Genomic DNA, 27788 nt, shown 5'->3' on the forward strand with positions numbered 1-27788 from the left:
TGAATATACATATTGTAATATACATAGATTGGAATATATCGAGATACGAGTCGCGGAAAACCATTACTTTTGAGCAAAGGATACCACTATTTTGTTAAAACAACGGAATATATATTACGTTGGCAATTCGACGTTAAAAGTAGCAACGATACTTTATCGCAAGCCTAGACGCCACAAATCGATACAGTCTGTAAACAGTTTGTAAGGATTCTGCAAACAATTATTCATAAAATCCAGTTTAGGCTAACACACATTGTCCGTAGACGGTCTACGTATATTGCAGGTTGACAGCCAGGACGATGTACATACACGCGTACACATACTTTTGTCCGCGAACCATGTATGCGGGTTAGGGATAAAATATCGTTTGTCCATCAGGACTAGGCTTAAGCCTAGACGAGATTCGTCGCTTAACCTTAACCTAAGTCTACCTCGACGAAAAACTAACTGCAGACTACGTGTCTCAGCCAATCGGCATCTATTGTTCGTAGAAAATCCATTGATAGACAGACGCTGATTGGCTGCGATACGCGTCTGCGGACAATCATCGCCCATCAGTGTGGCAGACTTAGCTGTAAAGTTTCTGCGAACATGCGTGCACGAATAAGATACAGGAGCGGTATAATTCGTAAACCGTACACAGTCACTGAAACAATGGTTTGTTTATGATGGAAGTACAGGGCAAGGGAATAGCGACCGGCTACATGCGAAAAGAGTCTACCATTTGCATTCAGTATGTGCGGAAACAGTCCACCAATTTCACGTAGTATCTAGGCAAACAGTCCACCATTTTACGAAGTATCTGTGGAGACAGTTTACCATGTGGACGAATAAAAAGGTTTTATCGTTTATCAAGGATCTGCAGTTAAACGAGTGTTTATGTAATATAAAGAGTGAACAGTATAGAGATCGAAAGGCAAAAAGTGACGCGATAGAGCATTTATCAAGTAAATACGAAATTAACGTCAGCGAAGTGGAAAAAAAAATTGCCAATCTAAGGTGTCAGTTGCGAAGAGAACACAAAAGATCATCGAATTTGAACAAAAATGGATTCTATCGGAGAGCAACGTGGTTCGGATACAAACCATTGTTGTTTCTACTGCAACATGTTGAAGTATGTGTATTTAAGAATTACTTAGTTTGATTTTTGCGAAACAAAGGTAAGGAAGGAATAAATAGAATTTAACGTTTGGGGATATTTATTTTTCCGAAGGATTTTTAATGCGATTAATTACTTTTTGTGTGTATCTAGAAAGATAAAGGAATTCGCTTAATTTTTCAAGAATAAAATATGCGTTATCTCTTCCTACTCCTCTTCCGTCACAAGCCTCTTCTTCCTAGAATAGTTAGAATACCATTATTGCTGTTTATAGAAGGACAAGGTTCAAGAGGATGAACTATCGAGTAACGTCGACTCTGTCTCCGTAAAAACGATTTACAGAGAAAATCCAGGTATGTTCACGGCACTTCAGAAATCCAAGTTCCTATTTCCAAAACCGAAAATAAATTGCGTTAAGAACATCGGCAATGAGAGGGAAACTATAAAATGTATAAAGACAGAAACTAGTACAGAACGAGATGAATTTTTAGTTTACGGGGAACACACAGCGAATAAATTACGAAACAGTGGCAGAAGTCGGAAAGAAATCGCTGTCGCGCAAAATATTATCGATCGCGTATGTTTTAATTTAATAATGGAAGCATACTTCGAAGATGGTAATAGACATTCTGTATCGCAACTTAGACAATCATCCACGTTAATGCCATTGTTACCGTAATTTAGATAATAGTGTAACGATAGTTCGAATAAAATATACAAATTTATCTAATACTTTTTTATCTTCTACATTATTTTGCATTGCTTATTATTCGTTACATGCTAGATAAGCTTCCTCGGTTTGGTTCATTTTACAGTTGCGCTACACGTTCCAGGTCAGTTTACTCATTCAGAGCGTTAATACAACGTGAAACTAAAATCCTTGCAACGAATCGAGATATCAGTTACAAACGAAATATTCACGTGCTCGGGCACACAAGACACGCCTCAATACTAACCATCGTTTATCGCATGAGAGCTTGTTCGTATCAAGGACGATCTGTCAATTCCCAAAATCCGTAGCCAGTTCGTACGAGAAGTGGTAAGTATGGATATCTGAGAGCTACGATCGCATCTCTGTCTCGCTAAAATACCACCACCACGTGCATATGTTTACGACTGGTATAGGGACTATAAATTGATTCAAAGCGAAAACGATTTTCATAAAAGTGGAAATCGCGGGACATGAGAAGCGTGGAAGGAACGTCGTTTCTACAACCGGCTCGTTTCTATTCCCTCAATTTCTCTTTAGATCGATTATTATTACGTTCAATTGTTAAAGCGAGGATATCGGCTCTTATACGAGAAGAAGTAAATCCTAAGACGAAAGGGAATTGCTCGAGCGATCGCGTCTTTTTTTCTCAGCATAGTCGACAGGGGAACAATAAGGTGAGTTCATCTTTACCACATATTAAATAACGAACGTATGAATTTTACATCGAGCATACATATACATTGGACATTTTTTAAATTTACGATTCTCTCTGATATATCGTGCCGATCTAACCGCGTAACAAACAACCCCATTATACTTTAATAGAGATTTCCAATACAGTCGACTGGATTTCCACGTTTCGCAATAACAGAAAATTTTATACGATTCTCCGCGGATAAATATGTTTATCGTCTTGTTAAAACGGAATGTTATTATACGACTTCTCCTTCGCACAGTAACCCCGCGTTTTCTCTGTTATCGTTGCAATCTTCGCTTCGATTATCGTCGTAGAGCATATTTGTCAACAAAAGCGTCATTTTTTTATCCACCTTAAAATCTACCTTTTGATTAATTTATATCCGGCTGAAATTGCCAATTAACATGCTTCTAAGGTGTCTCGTATATCCTTCCATGCACTGCCAGCGCGTCGAGGGCGTACGAAACCTGTAACATTTATATCAGTTTTCGTTTTACATTTTAGTTACTATTTCCGCTGTTAAATATGAATAATCTTATTTTCAAAATTGTAATCTTTCCAACTATAGTTAGATAAGATTTTTCTCCAAACGTGATCATCGATCGAGCGAACCCTTACGCCGCAGTTAATCGATTGACCCTTTGAAAACGCGAAGATTGTAAGTTCTTACAGCATTCACTAAAAATTGTAAAACATTTATTGCAAACGGTGACTGAAATTGGCGGGAACATATTACGATCGTACAGCGTACAATCGCCTCTCCAAGTAGCTACCGGTTTTAAATATCATTGCTTGAATTAACGTCGGCAATTTTTCAGCAGCCTTGGTAGAACCTTTTTTTTTTGCCTAAAAAAGTAACGAACAAAAGAACGTTCAAAGAACAAGCGGTACGAAGGAATTCTTTGGTCCGCGCCTTTATCCTGGCAAAAATCGAGCGATAGCGCGCAGTCGAAAAGTCAATCGTTACATTATTCAGCGTTTTTACAATGCGATCTATTTAAGAAATAATATCACAAGAAACTGTGATCCTTTCTAAACACGAGTATTAATCATTGGACTGGTATACGGCTCGAGCGGTGCTAAAAATCTTTGTAGACCGAGAGCTTTTGACAGCGTGGGGTACCTACCGATCTACGATCGTAACTCCTGCACTTTCTCCCACCATTTATAAAGTTCGGCTCATATCTCGCACTCGTTCAGTCGTCCTGCCAACACGTGTTTGGAATATTGGCCGAGAATTGGCAGAAACCGCGTATGAAGTGAAGTTCCGCTCCAATATTACCGATTTTGTGCGTCTCGAACGAGGTTCCAGCTGGCCTGGAAAGTTCGGTGTTTTCGAGCAGCCAAAAATCTTCTGGTGGGTCTCAAGTTTCATTTTCTGTCAATTACGCGACCGCAGATCCGTACGGATCGACCGATTATTCATTGTACCGGTGAATAAACAGTATTTCGACTTTCGATACCGATGCGACCACTTTGCCTTTGCAAATTGTCTCGCTCGAGTATTAAAGTTGCTAATACGATGGATAAAATCGATCGTTTCGGTGGATTTTACGCTACTGCTTTTCAAGATCGATTAAATCTCTCGTCTGCGTATCTTTTAGTGGAAGCTTCGATCAGGTGGAATTTACTTCTTTTCGAAATAGAGGGTAGAGCTTTCCTTCCTTCTGGCGTTCGAACGTAATACGCGTCTTTTCATTCAGATTTCTCTCTTATTTTCTAATTTATTATACTTTTAGTAATTTTACTTGCTAACGTATCAAAGGTTCGTCGTATAAGTGTTTTTACGTTTGAGCAGAATAATTAAATTGGCGTTGGAAAGAGTTGCTCCGAGTGAATAGGGAAAACCTAAGAACGTCCCAACAATGTCAAGCGACAGGTTTATTTTACATTTACTTTTTTTTTTCCTAGTAAATGATTCCCTCATCCTTGCCGTGTTATTGCATCACACGACCTCGTATAATTACAAGAAGCTGACAACCTATTGAAAGGAACACAGAACGACTGGTAAATTTACAGTCATTTACTTTCTAATGTGAAATCAGACGTGTTGAATCAAAGACCTATTTATTTCAAGTAAACAACCACTAGATAAATGAAACCACTTCACAAATGAAATATTTGTTTAGCTTGGAAACTTCGATCTCGCGTAAGTAATACGTCTGTTCAATGAAACGTTACAAACTCTTTCTTTACTTCCAGCATTTCGCGTACTTGAAAAACGTTCCAGACATTCGCCTTTATTTTTATCAGAGTTTAGTAAGCGCGTTTGTTAAGCAAGACCGATGAAACGGCGCAAAAGAACCTTCTCGTTCCGAGTGTATACTTGATACTAGAGAAAACGCCTTGGACTTGCCATTTCGGCAGCTACCGTGCCAAGATTCTAGCAATTAAAGGTTAAACAATGCCGAAGCTGAACTATGAGTGCATTCCACTCGACGCCTTAGTCGTATTTGCTCAAATTATTCTTTGAGCGGGTTATTTCCTATCTTCTCTCTTAAAAGTGAAATACAAGAATAACGATATCCCCAAGAGAATTGGATATTAGAAAAATTGTAAAAGTAAGTCTCATGTTATACCGAGTTGTAATTTCTTTCCTAGCTATTCGAATTTCTTCCGCAATTTATTTATATTCGTGTAACGATCAATTTACAAGACGACTCTAGAAAATGACACCGTAAGAGTCAATTGTGATTCGTATAACTCGTAACATTGTAATAAGGTCTCGGAAAGTTTCAAGCTTCTTGAATCCTAAGCGTGTGTTACCGCTCATAAGATATAACATAACGAGCAACGAGTGTGGAGCAATTTATAATACAATAAACGCGATTGTGCGTACGCAATAATTCTACGTCCCGCCCAATTTTTGTTACCATATAATAGGAAATTTGTATGACTCGTGTAACATTCGTAATTCGTTTCCTACACTTGTAATTAGCGTCGCGTCGATTCGTTGCATGTCTACTTTTAATGCATCGTTCGGTTTCATGATCGCAATCGTAGAGGAAACGCGCTCAACTACAAACGTATTTCTTACATGGTAATTAAATGTTTCTATCAAAATTTCAAATTTCCATCAAAACATTAGGGTTGGCTGATTTAATTAAACATCTAGTTTCTGCGTACATATATATATTTGATTTACATAAAATTGCAAAATCAATATTTCAATTGATGGGATATAATCTAACAATATCGGATGAATAAAGAAGATTACTGGCCATTTAAATAGCCAACATGGCAAAAGTACGTGTACGTAACGTTATCGTGAATTAATTAATTAGTCAAGCAAAGGATTTGTACTCTTCTGAGAATATATATTATTTCAAATGGGCACCCAAAATTGCGTAATAAATTTGTCGTTAAGTAGGAACAAACGTTTACGCCGAAATACGAATACCCGTGAAAATGTAATTCCGTAAAATACTACTTGAAGAATAATATTTCAAACTGTCATACCGAACGTACTTGGAACATTAATTACTTTTCATCGCTTCCCTCTTTTGATATGTATCCACTCCGTTTCATTGGTCTATTATTCATTATAATGTCCATCACGATTGCAATTATACAAATGTATCAACGAACTCTTGCTTATCGTATTTTCATATTTTTCATTTTACCAACAACGCGCAAGATTCGCGGAAAAATAAATAATTTCTAATTCCCAATTTGCAATTACCAGTTACGTGCTTAATCTACTAGTCGCTATCTATCTGACTCGGCTTAAATTTACATTTAGCGTTTGAGTTATTTGAAGCAAGTGGAAAGCACTGATTCGTCCAACGGACTTGCACCGCATAAATTAGTTTCCTACGCATCTGTTTGTATAATTATCGTAAAAAAGAACAAAAGGTAAAAAACAGGTGAAATAATTAACCACAGGATTGCACTTCATTTTCTGTGGTCGAAGTTATAGCCAAACGTATCTCTACTTTCTCTTCCTATTATACCAGCGAATTAGCATTTCTATGATCTTCGCAGAGCAGTTGTCATTAAGGAAATTCCACGTTCACCGTCTGGACACGCGTCTTGCTCGTTCTGCTCGTTGACTGTTGTTCGAACGATATTGTGACGAAATAGGTATAAAGTTATTGTGAAAATATTTACGCAATAGTACGCGTACGTTTTAATCATTTTTCTATTAGTTTCGGTGTCGTAAGCGTAGTTAATAGGATTTGACAGGAGATTAGTCTTTCTATAGAAGAAACTATTGGTTTTCTAGCGACAGTACCTCGTGTTGATTTTAGAATTTTATTCCTAGAGCGGCTTTCAAATTAACATAGAACGTGTTCTTTTCTCCGTACGATACGAAGGTCGAGCCTCCGTGAAAGTTGTTTTTGAAAATGCTTTGATAATTCACGTTAGTTCCGGGATGTTACACGTGAACGACCAATGATATTCGTGCTCTATTATACATATGTCTCGTTTTTCGAAGGTGGTCGATCGAGTGTGAAAGTTGTTAGCCTTTAAACGATGAGACTAAATTATGTACGGCGAATTTCGAGAAGCGATTACGCGAACTTTACATAATTTACATTTTCTGTAATAGCTGTTACGACTATTCCGGAGTTCTAAGAATCAGTTAGCAGACGATCGAAAACAAAATCCAATATTATGAATCGTCAGAGCGCCTCCTTCGAAGGTGAAATTAACCATCGATGATTCATACTAATGCCGAGATTCGATTCGAGTAGAAATTTTGCAAGAGTCGAATGAGTAATAGTCTAATATAAAAACGCGACAGCCACATAGCTGCGAGAATTGTGACTTTTGGAAATTACGATGGTATTTCTATTTCAAAAATCCTGACTTTGTTCATGGACGTTTTAACGATCGTTAAATAAATAACGCGTCAGAACTTAGAAAGAACGGTCGGCTATTACGTTCAATTTCAGCTCTCTGTTTCAAAATTATTCGATACTGACGCAAAGACGCAAAGCGACAAACAGCAGGACTGCGGACACCAAGCAATTAAATCGCAACTTACATCCATTTCCAGCTTAAGTAAGAGCTTCGAGCTGAGGACGTGTAACCACCCGAAAAGAACAGGTACGATCGGTGACAACGGTTGCCATCGATAGTTTGTCAACTTGTAATTACATCCTTTCGTAATTAAGTGTCACACGGACGGAAAATCGTGAAATTTCCAGCAGAAAGGAAAAAAAAAACTGGGACACAAATCGCGCCACGTATCGCGTATCAGTGATGGATACCTCGTTTCTCATCGAAGAACCCCATTCTGATTTCCGACCGCAGAAAATTCACCAGGTGGATCCTCGATCTGCCATCAGACATCATTTGCCGTTTATCGCGGTTTTGAAACCAGACTCGTTTATGTTATCGGCAAAACTCGTTCGTAACAATGGAAACTGATCGATACGTAAAAATACGAGCGCTCTTCAATTTTACCGTCGTTGGTTGTTGGTCGTATAGGCGTGGCGCAAATGATATCTGGATTTTCATTTGGTCGCTACCTTCTCGTTGGTCTTCGTTGATGGACATCGCGAGATTAAATCTGAGTGGGAAATGACCAGCTCCTAGCTTGCTTTTTCTTCTGAATTTCTAATTAAACGATAAACGAAAACAAGCGTACTTATACCTCGTAATAATCGCGTAGTCGATGTGGATCAATTAACAATAAGACGACCTGTAATTAGTCGTTTCATCGTTACACGAGCTGTTGAATGCTTTTATTCGGGCAAACAGGTCGATGTTGCGGTGAGCTGGCTGGTAGGCGAATGTAATTGCTCATAACGACAAGTATATAATTAGATGCATGGTTTCGGGCAGACAAGCCACGAGATCGGATCTTTTAATTATCTTCTCGATTAAATGGATAACCAGCAGTGGATTGTCCGAAGATTTTTACACCTGCAAGTGTAAAGTTTCGATTCGTCGAACATCTGTTAGAAAGCGTAGGTTGTCGAAGACGAGATTTTGTATTTTGCCCTGTACGAAGAGAATCGACAACTTTTTGCGATACTTTCAAGCGATTAAAGCTCCGATATATAATAATAATAATAATAATAATAATAATAATAATAATAATAATAATAATAATACGAAGCGTTATCATTGAGAGATAAGAAAGGAATTTAGCTTTACTATTGCGTAATCAACTGATAATCGTAAAGTCGCTGGCAGCTAGAAATGATCAAATTGTTAATTCTTTCGCGAGAGTAGTCTCTCTTATCGCAACAGATAGAGAACAGAGACTTTCGTTTGATCGATGAATGCAAAATTAAGGTTATGCAATTAATCTTCATCGCGTAAATTTGCGTGACGCGTTTATCAGAAGCAATAGTTGTAACTCTTGATAATGCAAGAGTTAAGTATAATTGTTGGTGGCAGGAAAATTGCTTGTAAATCTTCGTGGAAAAGAATACTTTTCATTTCACTTAGGAACTCGTACTACTCTATGCGCGTCGAGCGAGTAGTTCGTTCGAGATTACTCTATTATCAGATAAACGTACTATTTTGCAATGCGGAAGAAGCTTCGAAGGAAAAATCGCTCTTACTTTTAATTTACTCCAACTTTTCGTACTTTATCTTTTAAATTGTATTTACCTTCTACCTAATGAAAACGTTTATATTCTTCGTGGAAGAGTTAGATCACGAGTCGAGGACACCGATTCGCGTCCTTCATCCTTAAACAATTTATTATAATTTATTCCAATTATAATAATTACAATAATTTATTTCAATAACAGAGATATTAATATTACAAGGCTGCCAATTCAAAGTTTCTAACACACATGGAACTCCTCAATTTTGCAATCCCTTTTAGGTAGACGATTAAGAAACCACATCGCCTCGATGCAAATTTTTAACATCACAGGCCTATTTCGCGCAACATCCTTTCCAACAAGTCATCGTTTCTGTTTCTACCATCGGAACGTAATATGGTATTTGAAAAATTCACGCTATCGAAACCATCGACGAATTATTAAATCTTGGAATTTTTAAATGACAGCATTACGTTGCGCACGATACGTTCGCAACGGCTGAAGAATTTGCGTCTCATCGCGATGCTTTGCACAATTTCAAAAGACTCCTTTCAGCTTTTATCCCACTTTTCGTATCAAAGATTCTACGGTATGCCGCCGACTTTCCACAATACGTGTATACCTCGGAAAATGGTTCTCTTGCCTTAACAGTCCACTTCCTTTTGCTTCTGAATAAGTCAAAAGTACTCGAGGATTTCGTGACTTCCTCTGAGGATATCGATAAAGCGATTGCACAATGCCAGTGGACGGAAACAGTGAATCAGCGATCGGCTTTCTTATTCTGCCTTCCTGTTTCGTATCGTTGCGACGTTAATTAATCAGAAAGTTAGAACGATTCGGAAAAATTCACGAAACGTGAAAAATACTACATTTACATGTTCCACGGCCGGACGTTGCCGAATCACGAATACGACATTGATTGAAACACGATGATAATAGGCGTGAAACTCGTAACCTTCACGGCAATGGAAATCGCTTTACGTAATCACGCAATTACGCCGAATGCAACTTCATAACTGTTGAGCTGTTAATTAGCGTGAAAACGCGTGGCAAATTTCCTCGCGGAAAAGCGAGCGAAGAAAGTGGAATTTGCCGGCGCGCGTGGCAGCGTCGTGCTTCTACAGTTAAGTCGAAGATTTATCTTTCGCGACGCTGATTTAAAACGTAACTAATTTACAATATGCTTGATATATTTATGAATTAGCAGAAAATGTTTTTCTTTTTTGCCGTAACTCTGTTAGTCGATGAGACGTACCAAGTATTTGCACACAGGTTGGACATGGTTTGTGCTTATGTCTTAGACGCAGTTGCTGCACAAAGTAACGTACGTTGACTCCGACGAAGTCACGTAATTTATCAACGATCGCGTTACAAAGTTGGAGCGTTGCGCGCAAACATAATTTAACGAGTCAAATTCACGCGATTTATCCGATAATAAATGCAACGAACGATTCATCGTTTTTCCACGTAAGAGCATCGCGTTTCTTTTCTTTGGCAATGCTTCACAATCCTCGGGGACGTTTCACGCTTCGATTTCGTTCCGACTTCTGACTCGGCAAATGTTTTCCTGCATAATTTTCATAATGACGTTACCGCCGTCGTTCGTTTTAGTAGTGCAACTTCGCGGTGCCTTCCGAAGTCTGGACAAACAAATTGAGGCGGCATTTCTCATCGTAGAAACAGTAAGTCGGATTACGAATCAACTGCAGTAATTTAGCGTGTCCAGTTGCGTGATACAAATTACCTGGTCGCAATTACCTTGTCAGTTCACCTCTGGTTTCATCAATCAGACGGCAAATCGATTAGAAAAAACAATTAGAAAAAAAAGAAACCCGTAACGATCGAGTTCCATAAATGGAGAACAGGTTTCGCTTCGGCATGGCATTGCCAAAACAGTGAGTCAACAAAAAGAACCAGGGAATTCCTATAGCAGAGATCGCTTCAGTTGTTACCTCTTCCGTCTTTTCTTTTAAATTATACAAATTGTAGAAAATTATAAAAAACTCCTTTAAATCCTAATGATTTGTACTCCACTCTGCGATCATTATTGACGTAATACAGCTTCGCATTTCCTGTAAAATGTACAGTAACGCGATCAATTACACATAATCAAATGAAATTTTTCTCCTCATTTGTAGTCGCTCTATGATGACCATCCTCGCTAGTCTCGGTATCCAAATCGATGGGAATGATATTAGATTACAGGCTTTTAAATTTGCAGCTTCAAACCAATCGAATACATTTGTACAATCGAAAGATATACGAACGTTCCGATAGAAATTCACGAAAAAATTGGTGACATGCAACCGGAAGGCGTTCGCGGCACGTTGCGCACAAGCTGCCGAGTTTCTCGTGCACCGTCACTGCAAAATTGGTCAGCTACGCAACTTTGTTTCGATAGAAAAGTGCTCAATATGAAAGCGAGAATAGAGAATCGGTCGGTATTTTCGTCGCGTGCTAAGTATTAGGTTGTCCGAAAAGTTTCTTTCGCTTCATCAGCTGATAATGGATAAACGACAATTTCTGTTTTATATTATTTTATCGAAGTAGGTATGATCCATTTCTTTCTATTTCTATTCTTACGTTCGTGCATAATTCAATAAACTAATATAAAAGAAAAAACATTGTGCGTCTATTATTTCCTTATAAAAGGAAAGAAACTTCTTCGACAACCTAATATAATACACAGAGAGAAAAATAGAGAGAGAAAGAGATCTCTTCTTGAATGTAGGAAGCCTAACAGAGAATGATTATACCTAAACGTATATCCGATATATACGATCTTGTTCCGCTGTTACATCCAGTATCATAAGCTGTATATCGTTCGTTTTCCAAATACGCGTTATCGTGATTCATTGGTGTGCAATATAATTGATTGTAATAAAACACGTAAATATGCGTGTGATATTTGAGTAGCAGATCGTGTTTGTCCAAACTGTGGCGATTGAGAAAAATTTTCACTCGTCCGTCGAAGGATATCGTTGAAGAAACAAATACGACTTTTCTGCGTTGTAAAGTTACGCGATATTAAGAATGATATTTATAAGAATGTCAATACATAAGAATTAACGAACGAAATATTTTTCAAATTACAAAGGAATTCTAAAATTCTATTCCGTAGATTTGGATGATAAAAGAGCTCTAATTGGATATAGCGATATATTCTATCTTTTTCAGAAACGTAAACAATGTAAGCGCGTGTATCCGTAATTAGGATACATATTCAGTTGGTTAGTAGGTTGAAATCTCGTAATTATTTCCGTCACGTAAACTGAGATATATTACAATATTAATGAAACCAGTTTTCCAACCTCATATAGATACGTGACATAAAATACGACTACGTTAAAAATCTCTCAAGTTATTTCGCGTGGTACTTACAGATTGGATAAAAGCTTGGAAGAAAATTTTAATTATTGACAAATTTCACAATTCGTCGTTTATTTTATTTCGCAGCAATTTAAGTCGGTCTCTACGTACATTAACATGCACATTCGGATTACTCGTCCTACGTACTTGAACGGCAATCCTACAACAATCCAGCAGCAATTTCTAAATGTTCGATTTTCAAAAAAAAAAAAAAAAAATGGGAAGCTACTACGGTTTCATAGAATGGCATGAGAATATGCAAGATCATGCAAAGTGTAATTGGCTTACTTATTTACATGCAAGGGATAGTATTGTGCATGATTTGAACGTACGTCTGGAACGCATATATTCGCGACAAGATGCACCTAAACGCGTCTCAGGCACTACACGCGTTACCTTCGAAGGTGTCTTTTTCTTTTTATTAATAAAAGAAGTATGTATAAGGCGAGATAAGCGCATTGAAATAGCATGCATTCAGTAGCGAATCGGATCTGAAATAACTGAGAGGAACGCGACGTAAACTTTTAAAAACCACATTTCACGAGACAGCTGAAAATAATGTTGAACAAGAGTAACGTCTGTATCTTTTAATATTTATGAAAAGCGTTTACCGTTTTGAATAAAACGATTCAAACGCTATAAATATTCCTTATAGGTCTATTAAATTTTCGTACATTTTAATCGTGTAATATTAATGATTTCTCCATTCAAGAAATTCAACTTTTATATATGTATATATATATATGATGCATGCGAAATATCGACGCTGTCATAATTTATTATTCAATTCTTTGAAAAGAGTAGATTTTATTATTCCGTTTCAGTCGTTTCGTTCATGCTGTAGCTGGTAAAACTGGAAAAATATTTGTTAAACAAACGTAGAAAGATAAAGTAAAGAAATACATTTATGTGTATATCTAAGTATACGTATAAGCATCTTGCTATCCTGAAAGTAGAACATTCTGCTTATATTCAGACAGCGTTTTTCCACCGCAACCGTACCGAATCCTGTTGAAAACTATCAACTAAGCTTGTCTTAAACCAGTTGCCTCGAAAATAACCAAGGTTCGTAGAGGAAATTCGATATCTCGTTTATCGTTTGATCATATCGATGTTCGATAAAAGTTTAGATTACTTAGATATTATTTTATTTACTACATAGTTGAGAATTAAGAGATACTTTGAACGAGTATATTAATTGATGGAAATTTTTCATATTTTTCAGCTTCCAGTTACTTAATTTCTTAATACGATCTCGACCTATATTTCAGAAACATGAAGGGACGAAGAGAATGGCGGACTGTAACAACTTTCCTCGTTCTGTTAGTAACAAAAGAAGCAAGCGTAGTGAATGGCAAGAATATCACGTCCGGAGATGAGAAATTCTCAGAAAATACAGGTAAGGCTCTTCGATACAGTTCTCGCGACATTATCTCAATTATTTAAAATCACCAGCTTGCGATCGTAATAACTCAAACGATAGTCACTTTTTAGACGCACAATGAGCGCAATTTAGCATCGTAAACCTATATTTGCGCTGCAATCCTTTCACGAGTTACTACAAATTGACACGACGTTTTATCGACACTTTCAAATATTTAAAAACCACGTGCTATTTATTACAACCAGGTGTTGTACATTAAACGATAGGAATTCTAAACTGACAAAAGAAACTAAACACTTGAGTGCACGTGCTTCGCAATGCCAAGCATTTTCTTGTATGCATTAATTTCTTATATTTCCCGGAACAAAGGTAGAGAAAGAATTACTAGCAAGTAGCAAATAATCAGGCATTGAGATTAAAAAAAAAAAAATATAGGAAATCTTGTTAAATCAAATTAACTTGTTTGCAAAAAATTCTTTAAAATAATAATATCAAGCTGAAATATTATCGACAAAGGCAATAAGAGAGTAGAAAATGAAGAAAACATCGAATATATTATACGCTACATAACATTGCAAACATTAATAACAGCATTCATATATAGATGCTAATACAAATTCCTGCTGCGTTGAATGGTTATTCGATAACTAATCGATACTTGGTCCGTGATACTTTCGAATAAAATACCGATAATCAAGAGCACGCGTACAGCGCAAAGAAAAAACCTGGATCGATATCGGAATTAACCCAAATTTATCGTAACGTATACTTATACTTAAATTGACCGCAATTCATAATACGTATATGGTCAGGCAAATTATATGGCGTGTCTGCCTAATGAAGCGACATTCTACTTCTTGGAATATTAGATACATGCTAAACATTTATGCGCGTTTCGCAATGCTCAGCGTGTTTTTACGTCTCTGCGAGGTTTCAGCTTTTCCTAATAATCAATTAAAGCGACATCGTGAATCGGGCCAAGGGACAGGAACACGGGAAGAATGAGGGGAAAAACGACACGCTTGTACGCGTTCCTTTAAAACGTTAGGCGTTTTCTTCGTACATTGCGTCTGCTTTCTCGAACGGCAATCAAAGCGTTGATAAATCAAGGCAAAGGATAAGATCATGCAGCGAAAGGAACTAGGGCAACGTGTTCATTGTGCAACAAGTGGAAGTTAAAAACAAGAAACCGCTGGCCGGATAGAAAACGATTGTCTCCTTAAGTATCGCAGTATGCCGGAATATCGGTAATTTTTTTCGAGAAACCTTTTCTGTGGTCACAAGCGAAAGTATCGTTCCTATAATATTTACGTCGCGATATCCTTAACGCGTAACTCGATATTACCAGCGGAGGAGCAGATTCACGCGACCCGCTGCTGACAAATCAAAACGCTACTTACAAAACCGTTGCCGGGACACGGGACAGCGGTGCAGCATCCACAACGGTGTAAATAACAGGGCGCGAGCAATTTGGCCAGCGTCCAAAGCGATACTTGCTGCGCTGATTGAAATTCAAATTCGGCCAAGAGTTTAGCAAGTGCCCTATAGTCAACGTACGCAGTTGACTAGGTTCGTTCATTTGCCGAGTTGGCTGCGCCAGCATCGATAAGATCTGTCTCGTTGGTATAACATTTATCGTTGCGGCTAAAAGCGGTGAAAGGCATCGGGCCGTAGCAACGAGCGTGTTTCACGATCTATTACGTCGACATTGAATCCCTACGATTTTCCATGTAGCGCAAGTTGCCGGCTCGATGTTATGCGCGAGATAAACGCGTAAGAAATCCGCCAGTCATCGAACAAGTACTTGCATACATCGGAGTAAGTAGAAATAGGTAGAAATAGGTAGAAATCGAACGCTGATCCATGTGTGGCATCTTGATCGTGAGAAAACGGGATTACCTACACCTGATACATGTGGATATGCGAAGAACACGATAAAGCTGGTATTAATAAATCCCTTTATCCTGATTAGAATGATCACTGTTACGCACTGGTTACCGAGGTTCCGGGTAAACGAGCTGGGAAACAAGTTAGCGGATCGAAAGGCACGATTTAATTACAACACGCTCTCAGATCAACACAGAGATGGCCAATGCACAGGATATTAATTGATCAATAGGGCTATATCAACCAGAGTATTAATTAGGCATTATAGCGTTGAATGGACTAGAAACACTGGCGAATATAGAACGCGCATGATACGTATTGGCTAATGTAAAATTCGTGTTCTCGATCTAGATATGGCTGAAACTGCCAAGTAAAATCATCGCGGAACGATCGTTCGATTCTGTGCGTTTATCTCGATCGTATCGGAAAATATCTTGATCTCTTTATTGAAAATTGTACTTCCGACAAATGCCGCGGGTCACTGGCAATCGGCAACTCACACGGTACGCGAACGCGGGTGTTTAACGCGTTATAATATTTCCATTTTCTCCTTTCTTATTTTGGAAGGAATTTTTGAAGCAAGTGCACGTAACGGCGGTACGCAGACAATTTTCGTGTCTCGCTGTATCGTGTAAAATCAACGAACGCTACAGTCGAGGTTTACGTAACGTACTAATTAATGTTAAATCCAAATGGATCGCGTTAACTAGTTTAAAGTAGTCATGAAAAATAAAATCCAGGGATCTACAGAGTCACGTAACCTACGTATTAGCCAATTCAATTTCTAATCGGTATCTCATCTTTCTTTCAGGAAACAAGGAGAAACTGTCGGATTTGGAAGGATCGGAAACAACCTACACCTTTAGTTACACGAACGGTTTTGAAAATGCGTATGATTCATTTCCTTATTCTTCCCATATATATTCCTCTAGTTTCCCACAGAGTAGGTACGTATCAAACAGATCGTTAACGACTATAGTATGCGTATAAATGGAACTAAGTTCGTGTTTTGTTGGCGTAAGAGTAACTTTATCCGTACGATTTAAGCGTATCGTTCGACATTGGGCGAAACACGACGTTTGATATTCATCGAGAGATCAGGTGCGGAGATGCTTTCCCGCGCGTTTGCGAAAAAGCGAGATATCGAACGTACGATGGCTCTTGCAACAATCTAAGGAATCCCACGTGGGGTATGGCAAACACGAGATACGGCCGGCTATTGCCACCAAATTACGGAGATGGTAAGAACGAATGAGATTTAACTCGCAACGATTCCACTTCTTCGTTCCAGCTATTTGTCTTCGTTAAATTCTTCGCGTCGCGATTTCGTGCGCTTTATAAAAACGAAAAAGATATATGACACGTAACATCGGATAAAATCGTTGAACGAACCGTTAGATTAAATTTAAACGCGCCTTTCGCCCGTTTATATTTATGCGTTATTCAATCGTTTGTATCGCTGTTTCCCTGATTTATAGAGAAAAAAATGTACTTCCGTAATCGATATAAAATTCAGCGAACGTCACTTTCACTGTCTACAGCTCGATTTAATTCGTTCTGACGCACGCCGTCAGTCAACATTTTACTTAATAACTACGAACAATTATTCGCGACGATCCGCTTATTACGCTACCATAACGAACGCTTTTTCCTCCACTGTTCGTCGATTTCCCCTGTTAAACGTGGTAAGGCGTGTTCCAAATAAAAAGATCCCTGACGACTGTGAGAAGGTTTCGACGAAATTGAAACACCTTCTTCTGTCACATTTTTTAACCAATTACGTTACGTAAGTTGCCTTTTGCTAAATATCTCTTCTCGTGCGTTCCTTTCCTTTGTGTTTACGCTTTTAAGATACTTTCTCACGCACACAAAAATATGACAGAATTACGTAAGTATATAGTTGACGAGGTACAAATGAAAATACAATTCGGAGAATCGTACAACTTCCTGATGATTAAATCGTCGAAATATCGTGCTACTTGATTTCCATCGACGTAATGCTTCGCAGAACTTGGGAGTCGAGGCAAATTCTCGGCAATTTTTTTCGAAACTGACGTCGATCGGTACGATTCCTTCCAGCGGTCATGCTTCACTTCGCTTTGTAACGAAACGAGCAAAAGACTCAACGAAATTATTCCACGCCTACGTGGATCGTGATACAAAATCTGCGATTTCCTCGGATCAACGATATCCTTCCGTGAATAGATTTTTATCGCGTATGAAGATAAAAAAAAAAAAAAGGAAATAGGAAATTACGATCCGAATTCCTTCAGCCATTTGAACTTGATCCGCATAGTCATAGTAATCTTTGATACCAGACACCTACAGAATCTGGAGTAATATCGTTATTTCGATATTAATTTGAATCAATTACGTCAGGATTACCTTCTAGCAAGATTTATGAAGAAACAAACCCGTATTATACTTGGCAACCTCGATTATTTTACAAATAACGCGTTCGGACAGGTAAACAAATTCACTAGCGATTGCTCGGATATGGAAGGTGAGATTTCAGATAAGTGCACTTTTTTATATGTAGAAACGAGCATGACGCAAAAAGTAAAAAGTCCAACTATGTAACGTGCTTATACTGTTTTCTAATATTTTCTTGCAAAATTATAGCATATAGTTCTATGGTATAGCATTGGCATGAATGTAAATAAACCGAGATAAAATCGAAAACAACTTATTTATTATTTAGTTTTTGCTTCGATTTCGAGATTGTTGCACGTTATCGACGGAATTAACAAACTTCTATAATAAATTGGATTATTAGGCGTTGATTATTTTTATCCTTAAAAAAAGAAACCTGACATTGTTTCATGAAAAAAAATGTTGTTATTGCTTCCATTGATTGATTGTACCATTGATCAGGGCAAGTGAAAACAGGCTCTAATTTTGTATAGTTCTTTTTTTTTTATTTGGATGTATTTCACAATCAATTCTCATTGAGAATTGTAAACAAATAATTTTGTATAGTGTAATAACAACAACGTTGACACTTTGCTTCTAGTAATTATCTTCATTACAGAATTCAGCTGTAAACCTGTCATTATCGTCGAATACGACGAATTAGTAGCGTGTCGAACATAAACCACGTGATATAGTTTGCTTCTATCAAAAATGGAAATATCGCATTGCATTATGGAATTTCTTTCTTTTTTATACGCATAATTCGGTACATGGGCAATGAAATTTCCTGTTGTTCCTACGGTTGACGTTCAGCGACGTCTCCCATGACAAATAGCGACTTTCACACAAGCTTGTTTCGATTTCAACGATATAAACGCAGCAAATGTGATTGGCACGCTTAAGTAGGAACTAGTTCTCCTTCTCGTTTATAAACTTTACAACGTATATCGATACGCACGAACGTATGAAACTTTCATACACTTTTATCGCTACCCTTTCATTTTCGACAGTCGAATAAATGCTTACTGCCTTATCTATCCGCGTGATGAAATATTTTAACTAAACATCCAAGTGAAATTTATGTAACAGGAAATTAGATTCGTATCGTATCTAATTTATAGCCCTATCACATTTTTGTTACGTGAAAACTACCACGTGCCACCGACTCTTTCCATCAAAATCAAGTTGTTATTTCCGTTATGGACAGATCGCTAGGATTCGATACTCCTGTATCGTAGCAATTCCTCATTCTATCGTAATTATTAATCGTTTAGTAGCCGTTGATCGAAGGAGAGAATTTAACGATCAGCGTGCTATTTCGTAAAATTTAAGCTTCGCAGGGACGACGTTTCTTACACGCTAATCCGATAAAATTGCTTAAGAATATCATATAGGATAACGATATTAACCTTTACGACGACAGTTTTAACATTCTCGGCTGGTGGATGGGGAAATAACTGTACAAGGAAATATCAAATCGTGATGTGGTGGAAATACCAATGCAAGAATGACGAATGGACCGCATCCCGTTTTATTACACAATCGTTGGTGAACACCGTGATTTCGCGACAAATAAGTTTTGCAATTGTTCGACTTTCCAAAACGGAATTAGAATGTGTGCGATCTGTGTTATCCACGCCGAAGCGACTAATTAAGTCACAGTGTTTTACGATCGTTCGTGTCTAAATGAAAAAGTATTCGCGACACCTGCTAGTTACGACACGCTCGTAAATACACGTTCGTGAGTCCTTAGGTTTATCTAACTTTATTATAGTTATTAAACTTTTATATTCTTCAAACTTATATTTATTATTATTATTATTATTTGTTATTGCTTAGTCCGTGCCTTTCGGCTTTGGACGAACTTTCGGTTTCACATCTCTTATGCATATTTCGCTTCTTATACAGGGTGGTTGGTAACTGGTGGTACAAACGGAAAGGGGGTGATTCTACGCGAAAGAAGAAGTCGAAAATATAGAATAAAAAATTTCTTTTTTGTTAAGGAAATTCGAGGATTTGGGAATACAAATTATTGACTATATTTCCCATACAACAGTTATACATCTATATTCCTCTCTAAGAACGTCTTGCACGCACGCTGGTTGCCAACCGACTAGCCTAGATTCTTCTAACATCTGGCAACAGTCTTTTGTCTCCACTGAGTCCTTGACGCCCTCTAACCCTTACACACACACTCTCATGTACAGTGTAAATGTATCACTTCCCTAACATTTTTTTTAATTTTTCCACCGAGACAACGATCTACGGTGAGATCCGTTATACGGAAAATTTTTATTCTATATTTTCGACTTCTTCTTTCGCGTAGAATCACCCCCTTTCCGCTTGTACCACCAGTTACCAACCACCCTGTATATCTACCTCTCCTCTTATCCACTCTATTATATTCCACTCCCTGTGCTTCCTTCTCGTCGTTCCTCCCCGTCTTGCGTTGCCCTTCTTTTCTCTATTATTGTTTTTCAAACTTATATTTATTTGTAAGATTACATACGTGGTACGAGGTTTGAAAAACGTTAGTTAAAAGAGGATATCGAGTATCGCGAAAGAAATAACGACTAGAGGCAAGAAAGTCTACATAGAAATACATTGACAGAAATTGGACGCAAAATATCGAGAATGTTTGTCAATTAAAAATTACGTGAAAGCTAATGCGACGAAGCTTGCGTTCGATTTTGCCAACGATACGAATCGAATGAAATCCCAAAAGCAAGGAATTCGTATTACACGCATACATATATCACCTTCGTGCGCTTTCTGTTACTATACCATAGTCGCTATTAAACGTTTAATTTATGCAGGAATACGATCGCCCACGAAATCAGTAACTGGAGCAGAATTACCACTTTCTCGATTGGTTAGCTATACGTTATTTCCCAAAGTCGATATCGATGATCACGTATGGACGCTGGTAGCGATGCAATGGGGACAAATTATTACTCACGACATGGCTATGATCGACGGAACTACTCAATCAAGTAAATTTCAACTTTCTATCATCTCTTTTCGTCATAAGTCCACTTTTCATTTCTATGTTTGCTTTTACCTTGCTGAAACTTCAGTCATTGAAATAAAATTCTAGTTAGCGCGCGATTAATCCAGCCCGTGTGATTGAAACGAACATTTAAATGTTAATTATCAAGCAAAGGTATCGATTAATAGGCGATAGATCACGGCTTATTAAATCGTTCTTAAAACTGGTTTCAAGTTAAACGTTACATTTCGATAGAGTGCTTTCCGACATTTAAAAGCGTACGTAGGCGCCTAATCTAAAACATTGCGACTACATTACGTTCTGATATTAACGCACGGTTAAATCGCAAAAAGAAAAAGGACGGGAATAAGCCGAGAAGTATCGTACAGGAAAAATATTAAAAATTTTTTATCACCACACATTTTTCATAGTAGCTTTTTTACGTATAGGAAATATTAATAGAATATTTCAAAATTATGTCGACCTTATCGATATCCAATTGCCTTACTTTTAACGAACTTTTATGCAACAGAACCACACACCACGCAATGCTGTACCGAGGATGGCCAATTGGTAGACCCGTTGTTGCTTCACGGTCAATGCTATCCCATAATTATACCTTACGACGATCCCACCTACAGCAAGGCCAATATAAGATGTCTCAACTTCGTTCGTAGTACAACCGACCTTGACCGCAGTTGTGCATCTCGATACAAACCAGCAGAACAGGTTTGCTATTTCTTACACTTGATAGGTCTGGTGGTTCGTTGCTTCATTTATTACCTCATCCGCGGAAATCGAGAGTAATCCTCGGGAATACAAAACGACGTGTTCGATTCGTGAAAATCTTGAGAAACATGATCAGTTCGCATAAACATAAATACGAAAGCGTTAGTTGTCTACTCGAACGGACGTATCAATCATTCTATCGATTACCGATACACCGTGCCACACTATCATTCACGGTCTACAAATTATTTTGATTCTACTGTCGATGATTCAGGCGTAATACGATATGTATCTGATTAAGGATACAGGAATTGAAGAAACGAAAAATGAAAGAAGAGGGAAACTAATTTTTGGATTAAAATCAAGTTTGTCCTAAAAAAAAAAAAAAAAAAAATAATAAATTCCTCTAAACTCACGAACCTCGAAATTGCAATTTTTTTTAATTTATCCGACCACAGCGGCTGTAACGTTTGGTTAAAGAAACTTTAAACTTCTTTTCTCAGAAAACTCGTTTTAATTCTTTTCTTTAAGCGCGCGTTCTACTCGGTCCCCCGTGGAATTTCAGAATGTCGTAAAATAAATCTTTCAGTTAACCGTCGTAACGCATTTCTTGGACCTCTCTCTGGTTTATGGATCCAGTGATCAGCTGGCGACTAGTCTGCGAGCCGGTGTCGGCGGCCGCATGAACGTCGAGATACGACGCAACAGAGAATGGCCACCTATGGCAACCAACAAGAGCCAGCTTTGTGAAACTACCGATCCTAACGAAATTTGCTATCAGGCTGGTAAGCATTGACGAAATCAGGCTGCGGCAATACGATCGCAATGAATATTTGCGATCGAATGTCCATGACTAATAGACAAGAAATCGGTACGCAATCGGTTATCACAAAACGAAGAAATTATTTTCATTAAAAAATCACTGACAGCTTTCAATTAAAACGCTTAATGGTCATATTATACCGATGTCTGTACAACAAATAACAAATGATTATAATAATTATTTTCTCGTAGCGATTAAGATGTAAAATGGTCGATAGCGTTAATTGCGTAATATAAGAATAAAATTCATTAACATTTTGTTATCACGTTCGATGACACGTTGTACTCGGGTAATTTCATATTCAATCTGAACGCTCACGTGTCGCTCGTCTTATCATTTGCTTATGCACTAAAACTGTTAACTACTCGAACAGGTTGTCTCACTGACCATTAAACATAATCTTTAATACGTCAAGTACCGTTAAGCATTGACTAATGGCCAAGTTTTGAGCGACAGCGTTATACGAGGCAACGTTCTGATTAAAAGATACCTTTCCGAGATAAAGAAATTTATAGCCACTAATTATTAAGTGGGCATTGGTTAATGAAAGAAAAAATATTACATACATAGCTCGATGGTAAACTTGTTATCTTGAAAATCTAGTATATCGCATTTAATAATTAAAGTGCAGATGTAATTAATTATCTTGGGATTACCAGCGTTTATGAGTTCATAATTCATAACTATCAATATGATGTTAGTGAAAGTGGTTCTTGTTACTTGAGTAAAATATTTTCCTAGACAGCTGTACGGTGTAATTGGCACCGTTGATTATTTATTACATTCTTTAAATCCATTTTTTTTGCAATTAAATATACCCTTTCTTTATCGCATTTGACATTTTTATTAGACGAACATAAGCATTTATAGTTATTTAAAAATTCTTCTTTTAGGTGATAACTGTATTGCAGTACATTGACATGCTGTTCTTTTTAAAACAAAGATTTCCTTGTTAAATTGGTTTCATAAGTGGTAACTGCAGTATGTATTTCTTATATAAGTCGTTTTCGAAAATGCTATTGTTTGATATTAGCCAAAGAACGCTATAATTAGAAGATTTGAAATTTTTATTTATCCTCTTTGCCCTGTTATTGTATTATTTCCTTTGGGTCGTGACTCAACGCGTATTAAAACATTCCGCTTGTAGTTAATAACATGCCAGACGTGTTTCATGTATCTTCGTTATTCGTTATTAACGAACGATTCGATTTTTATTTCAGGAGACACGCGAGTTAATCAGAATCCCCAGCTGACTATTTTGCAAATAATACTGCTTAGGGAGCATAATCGCGTCGCTGATGCTTTAGCTCGTTTAAATCCACATTGGACGGATGAGACGATATTCCAAGAGGCGCGGCGTATTGTAATTGCAGAACATCAACACATTTCCTATTACGAATGGTTGCCAATATTTTTAGGTAACGTTACATGTTCGTTACATTAATAAATATCTGTTTATTCGATAATTAATATTACGTAAATATCGCGTATCTAGGCATTCAGGCCACGTATGGTAATAAGATTTTATACAACACCAAGGGCTATGTAAACGACTATGATAAAAATGTAAATCCAAGTGTTCTGAACGAACATTCGAACGCAGCTTTTAGATATTTCCATTCCCTTATCGCCGGCTACCTCAAGTAAGTTCAGTAGTATTATCACAGTTAGTATAACGATATTCCAATCGGATTGGAACAAAATAAATTCATTGGAAAGCGAACAAGATTAAGAAGAAAATTTTGTTTTACTCGTTTCGCGAATCTCAGCTTGGTGAACGAGCAGCGATTTTCAAACGATGCCTTGAGACTGAGCGATCACTTCAACAGACCAGGAATTATCGAGGAATGCGACAATATGGACGATTTGACAAGAGGCATGTCTTATCAGCCAGAAAAAGCCAGCGATCAATTCTTTGACGCGGAGGTACATGAAACGTTTAAACGAATCTCGATCAAGATAAGTCAAACCTTTCAACTTCCACATATTTCAGATCACGGAATTCTTATTCAGAAACGACAGACCACTGGGATCTGACCTTCGCGCAACAGATATTCAGAGGGATCGCGATCACGGCCTCGCGTCATACAACAGCTACCGCGAATACTGCGGTCTACCCAGAGCGAAATACTTTACTGACTTCACAGATTATATTTCTCCCTCGGTAGGTACATATTTTCCAAAGAGAAGATCCAAAATTGCCAATAAGTTTGGCTCGAAACTTCCGAAATACGATGAAACGCAAATATTAGATGGAAATGTAGGAAATATTCGTTGTTTGCAGATGAAATAAACGTGTGTTCGCTTCTCATCGGAATAAGTATATTTTAACGAGACTACCGGAATTGCGAAACAATCGTGCAACATCATTTGTTCAGTCTTACAGAGAACAGCTATAACTAAAATCAAGATCCAAGATAATTTATTTGTTACACAGTTCATAGTAGGATTTCACGCTATTTTTCTTTGCATTTCTATCGCGTAATAGGGCAGAAGTTCACGATGAATTACACGTATTATATAACGAAGCCGTGATAAATTCTAATAAAGAGTCACGATGATACAATTATCATTGTGAATTGATATTGGAATGATATTATCATGTAACAAATATATACGATAATTTCTCTATTCATAGAACGTGGCAAAGTTGTCTGAATTGTATCCCAGTCCTGATGACGTCGAACTGACTGTCGGAGGATCATTGGAAGAACATGTGCCGGGTACACTTTCCGGTCCTACGTTCTTGTGTATCCTTACCAGACAATTCTATAAAACACGAGTGGGTGATCGTTATTGGTACGAAAGAGGTGACCACCAATCAGCGTTCACTATAGGTAAATGTTTCATGTTCTCGTCAACTTCACTATTTCGCAGATAATAGATAAAGATTCTCAATTTTGAAAAAAAGATTTTTCAAAGACTTACAAATGTGCGACTTGTATGCTTTTGCAGAGCAATTGAACGAGATTCGAAAGGCCAGTATATCAAGATTATTCTGCGATAACGGCGATCACATCACAAGCATGCAACTAAGAGGCTTCCAGCAAGTATCTGCATCGTAAGTTTTCTATTTCTATATCACGATACGCCTCGTAATTGCCCCCATCCAATAAGTCTTTTCATTAATTTCAGTAATCCTATCACGATTTGCGACAACATTCCGTCGGTAGATCTTTCGCTGTGGAAGGATTACGCCCCGGAACTGGCAAATCAAAAATACACCATACCCCCATTTTAAAAAATAGGAATGATTAACAGTTTCCACGGAATAATTTTCGTATTACCAAATATCAATCCGTTGAACACTATTTAAACGATACACATACGCCTGAAGTATTATCGATAGTTAACGTAAATTTGTAAAAGTTTATGTAATCATACAAGTTGTGCCTTACGTCCTATTAATAAAATGCATTACTTTTTTTAATTTAGTTCGAGCTTCGATATTTTCAAAAAATCGGGAAATTAAAGAAATCAACGGTTCATAAGGGAAAAGATATATTTTAAATGTATAGCGTGGAACACGGTGCCTACAATTTTTTATTACGTTATTTAGCGTTGATAATGCGTTTACTCGTAGATACAGCACGTTACTGTCTGCTATACCAAACTGAACACTTACACATTTTTTTAAGTGAAAAAAATTCGTGCTTCCCCTATATGTAACTTTTCAGCTAAATTTAATCCGATATAACAGATGGCAAAATTGCAATTGGGGGAAAAATATGCGTGATCTTACGTGTTTGAAATCGCAGGCAGATCGACATTTTCCAATAATGTTTGCAAGTAATGAATTGACATGTCGTGTAATATCGGTGGTTCCCATTCGTAATCGCTGAAACAATTTACGATATGATACAAATATCGGTATCGGCGATAGATAAGAGATTAAACGTAAGATGAAGATAGCTTCCAAAAAAAAAAAAACTTGACATAGTTCGTTATTTCAACTATTTTTTCAGTTCAGAAAAAAGGTACTAATTGTTTGTTGATTCCGTGAAAAATTTGTATACATGAAATTTTGTAACATATAATGTTACGATTTTCATAATTGTCTTATTATTAGTGTATTTATAATAAAACGAATGTGGATATAATATGTACATCGTAAATTATGTATGTCGAGTAGATTTTTATTAGAATGTCATAGACTGTTAGAAAAGAAACAATTTAGAAAATTGAACGATGCTTATATTTGACTCGTAAAGTCATCGTAATGAAAGAAGAGAAACATTTTGTCGTGATTTATTGAAGTTACAATGCTTTAATTTGCCACATGATATTACTGTATGCTTTATCAAGTCACCGTTTATTTGCAATATATTCTGGCGTAAAATGGAATTTACGACTTATCCCAACACGTTCAATAAACTTTCTTATCTTACACATGTTTACGACCGTCTGAGCAACGTTTCCTATTAAGGAGCGAATATCGAATTAATCTCGAAACGATCGCACTCAAAGGGTTCACAATCAAAAAGTTTTGGAACAAAATTCTTATCGAGATATACGTCATATCGAATGTGCAAGATTTCATGCAAAATTAAATACAGATAGTATTTAAAATCGTCGAAATTCATTAGCAAATTCCTATTATCTTTCTACTTCCTATTATTAATTATTACTAATTACATGCGCATACATATACATTGTTTCGATTATTCATCACATATAATGAGGACGTTAAATATAGATCGGCATCGTCGCTTACAAATTATTTCACAGATAACGAAGTTAATTAAAAATTATATCACAAATCGGTAAAATCTTCCCTCATAGAAGAAGCTTCGTGAAATTGAAACTTTAATCAAAATGCGTCGTCTGAAAAATAGAATATTCGATGATATTATTTTTTTCACATATTTAATCATAACATTAATTATATTATGTGATATTATGAAATACGGTGTACCGTAAATCTATATCAGAAATTTGAGGCGTTTTATGGTTAATATATAATCTTCGAATACTTGTATATGGAATGGAAACAGGAACGTCTCATGGATATTTTAATAAATAAATTTTAGAACATTAGTTCCTTCAAATGTAATCATTGGAAGATGTATATAACGAAAGGAACAGAATTGTTTAAGTTCATGATATTCATATATTTAAACGTATCTGATTGAATAAAGATTCAACAAGAAGGGCTAAAAAATGAAGAAAACAAAATAT

General features: G+C 37.1%; 1 protein-coding gene across 6 annotated transcripts; it reads left to right on the forward strand.

Moving 5' to 3' along the window:
* Positions 1–1915: 1915 nt before the first annotated feature.
* On the forward strand, positions 1916–26044 carry LOC117159333 (peroxidase). 6 transcript variants are annotated; one of them, XM_076623797.1, is made up of 15 exons: positions 1916–2138; positions 2349–2485; positions 13658–13785; positions 16469–16604; positions 16705–16898; positions 20886–21062; positions 21591–21787; positions 22377–22572; positions 23831–24028; positions 24106–24253; positions 24380–24536; positions 24604–24774; positions 25249–25447; positions 25566–25671; positions 25746–26044. In XM_076623797.1, exons 3-15 carry the CDS (start codon positions 13662–13664, stop codon positions 25849–25851), a joined length of 2109 nt encoding a protein of 702 aa, XP_076479912.1. In that variant the 5' UTR covers positions 1916–2138; positions 2349–2485; positions 13658–13661; the 3' UTR covers positions 25852–26044. The 6 variants fall into 6 exon arrangements, with proteins under 6 accessions (XP_076479912.1, XP_076479913.1, XP_033194965.2 ...); XM_076623798.1 differs by having other exon boundaries at positions 2379–2485; XM_076623799.1 differs by lacking the exon at positions 1916–2138 and adding an exon at positions 13363–13451 and having other exon boundaries at positions 2254–2485.
* Positions 26045–27788: the final 1744 nt, after the last annotated feature.

This window comes from Bombus vancouverensis, chromosome 13 (genome assembly GCF_051014615.1).
Source record: "Bombus vancouverensis nearcticus chromosome 13, iyBomVanc1_principal, whole genome shotgun sequence".
NCBI lineage: Eukaryota > Metazoa > Arthropoda > Insecta > Hymenoptera > Apidae > Bombus > Bombus vancouverensis.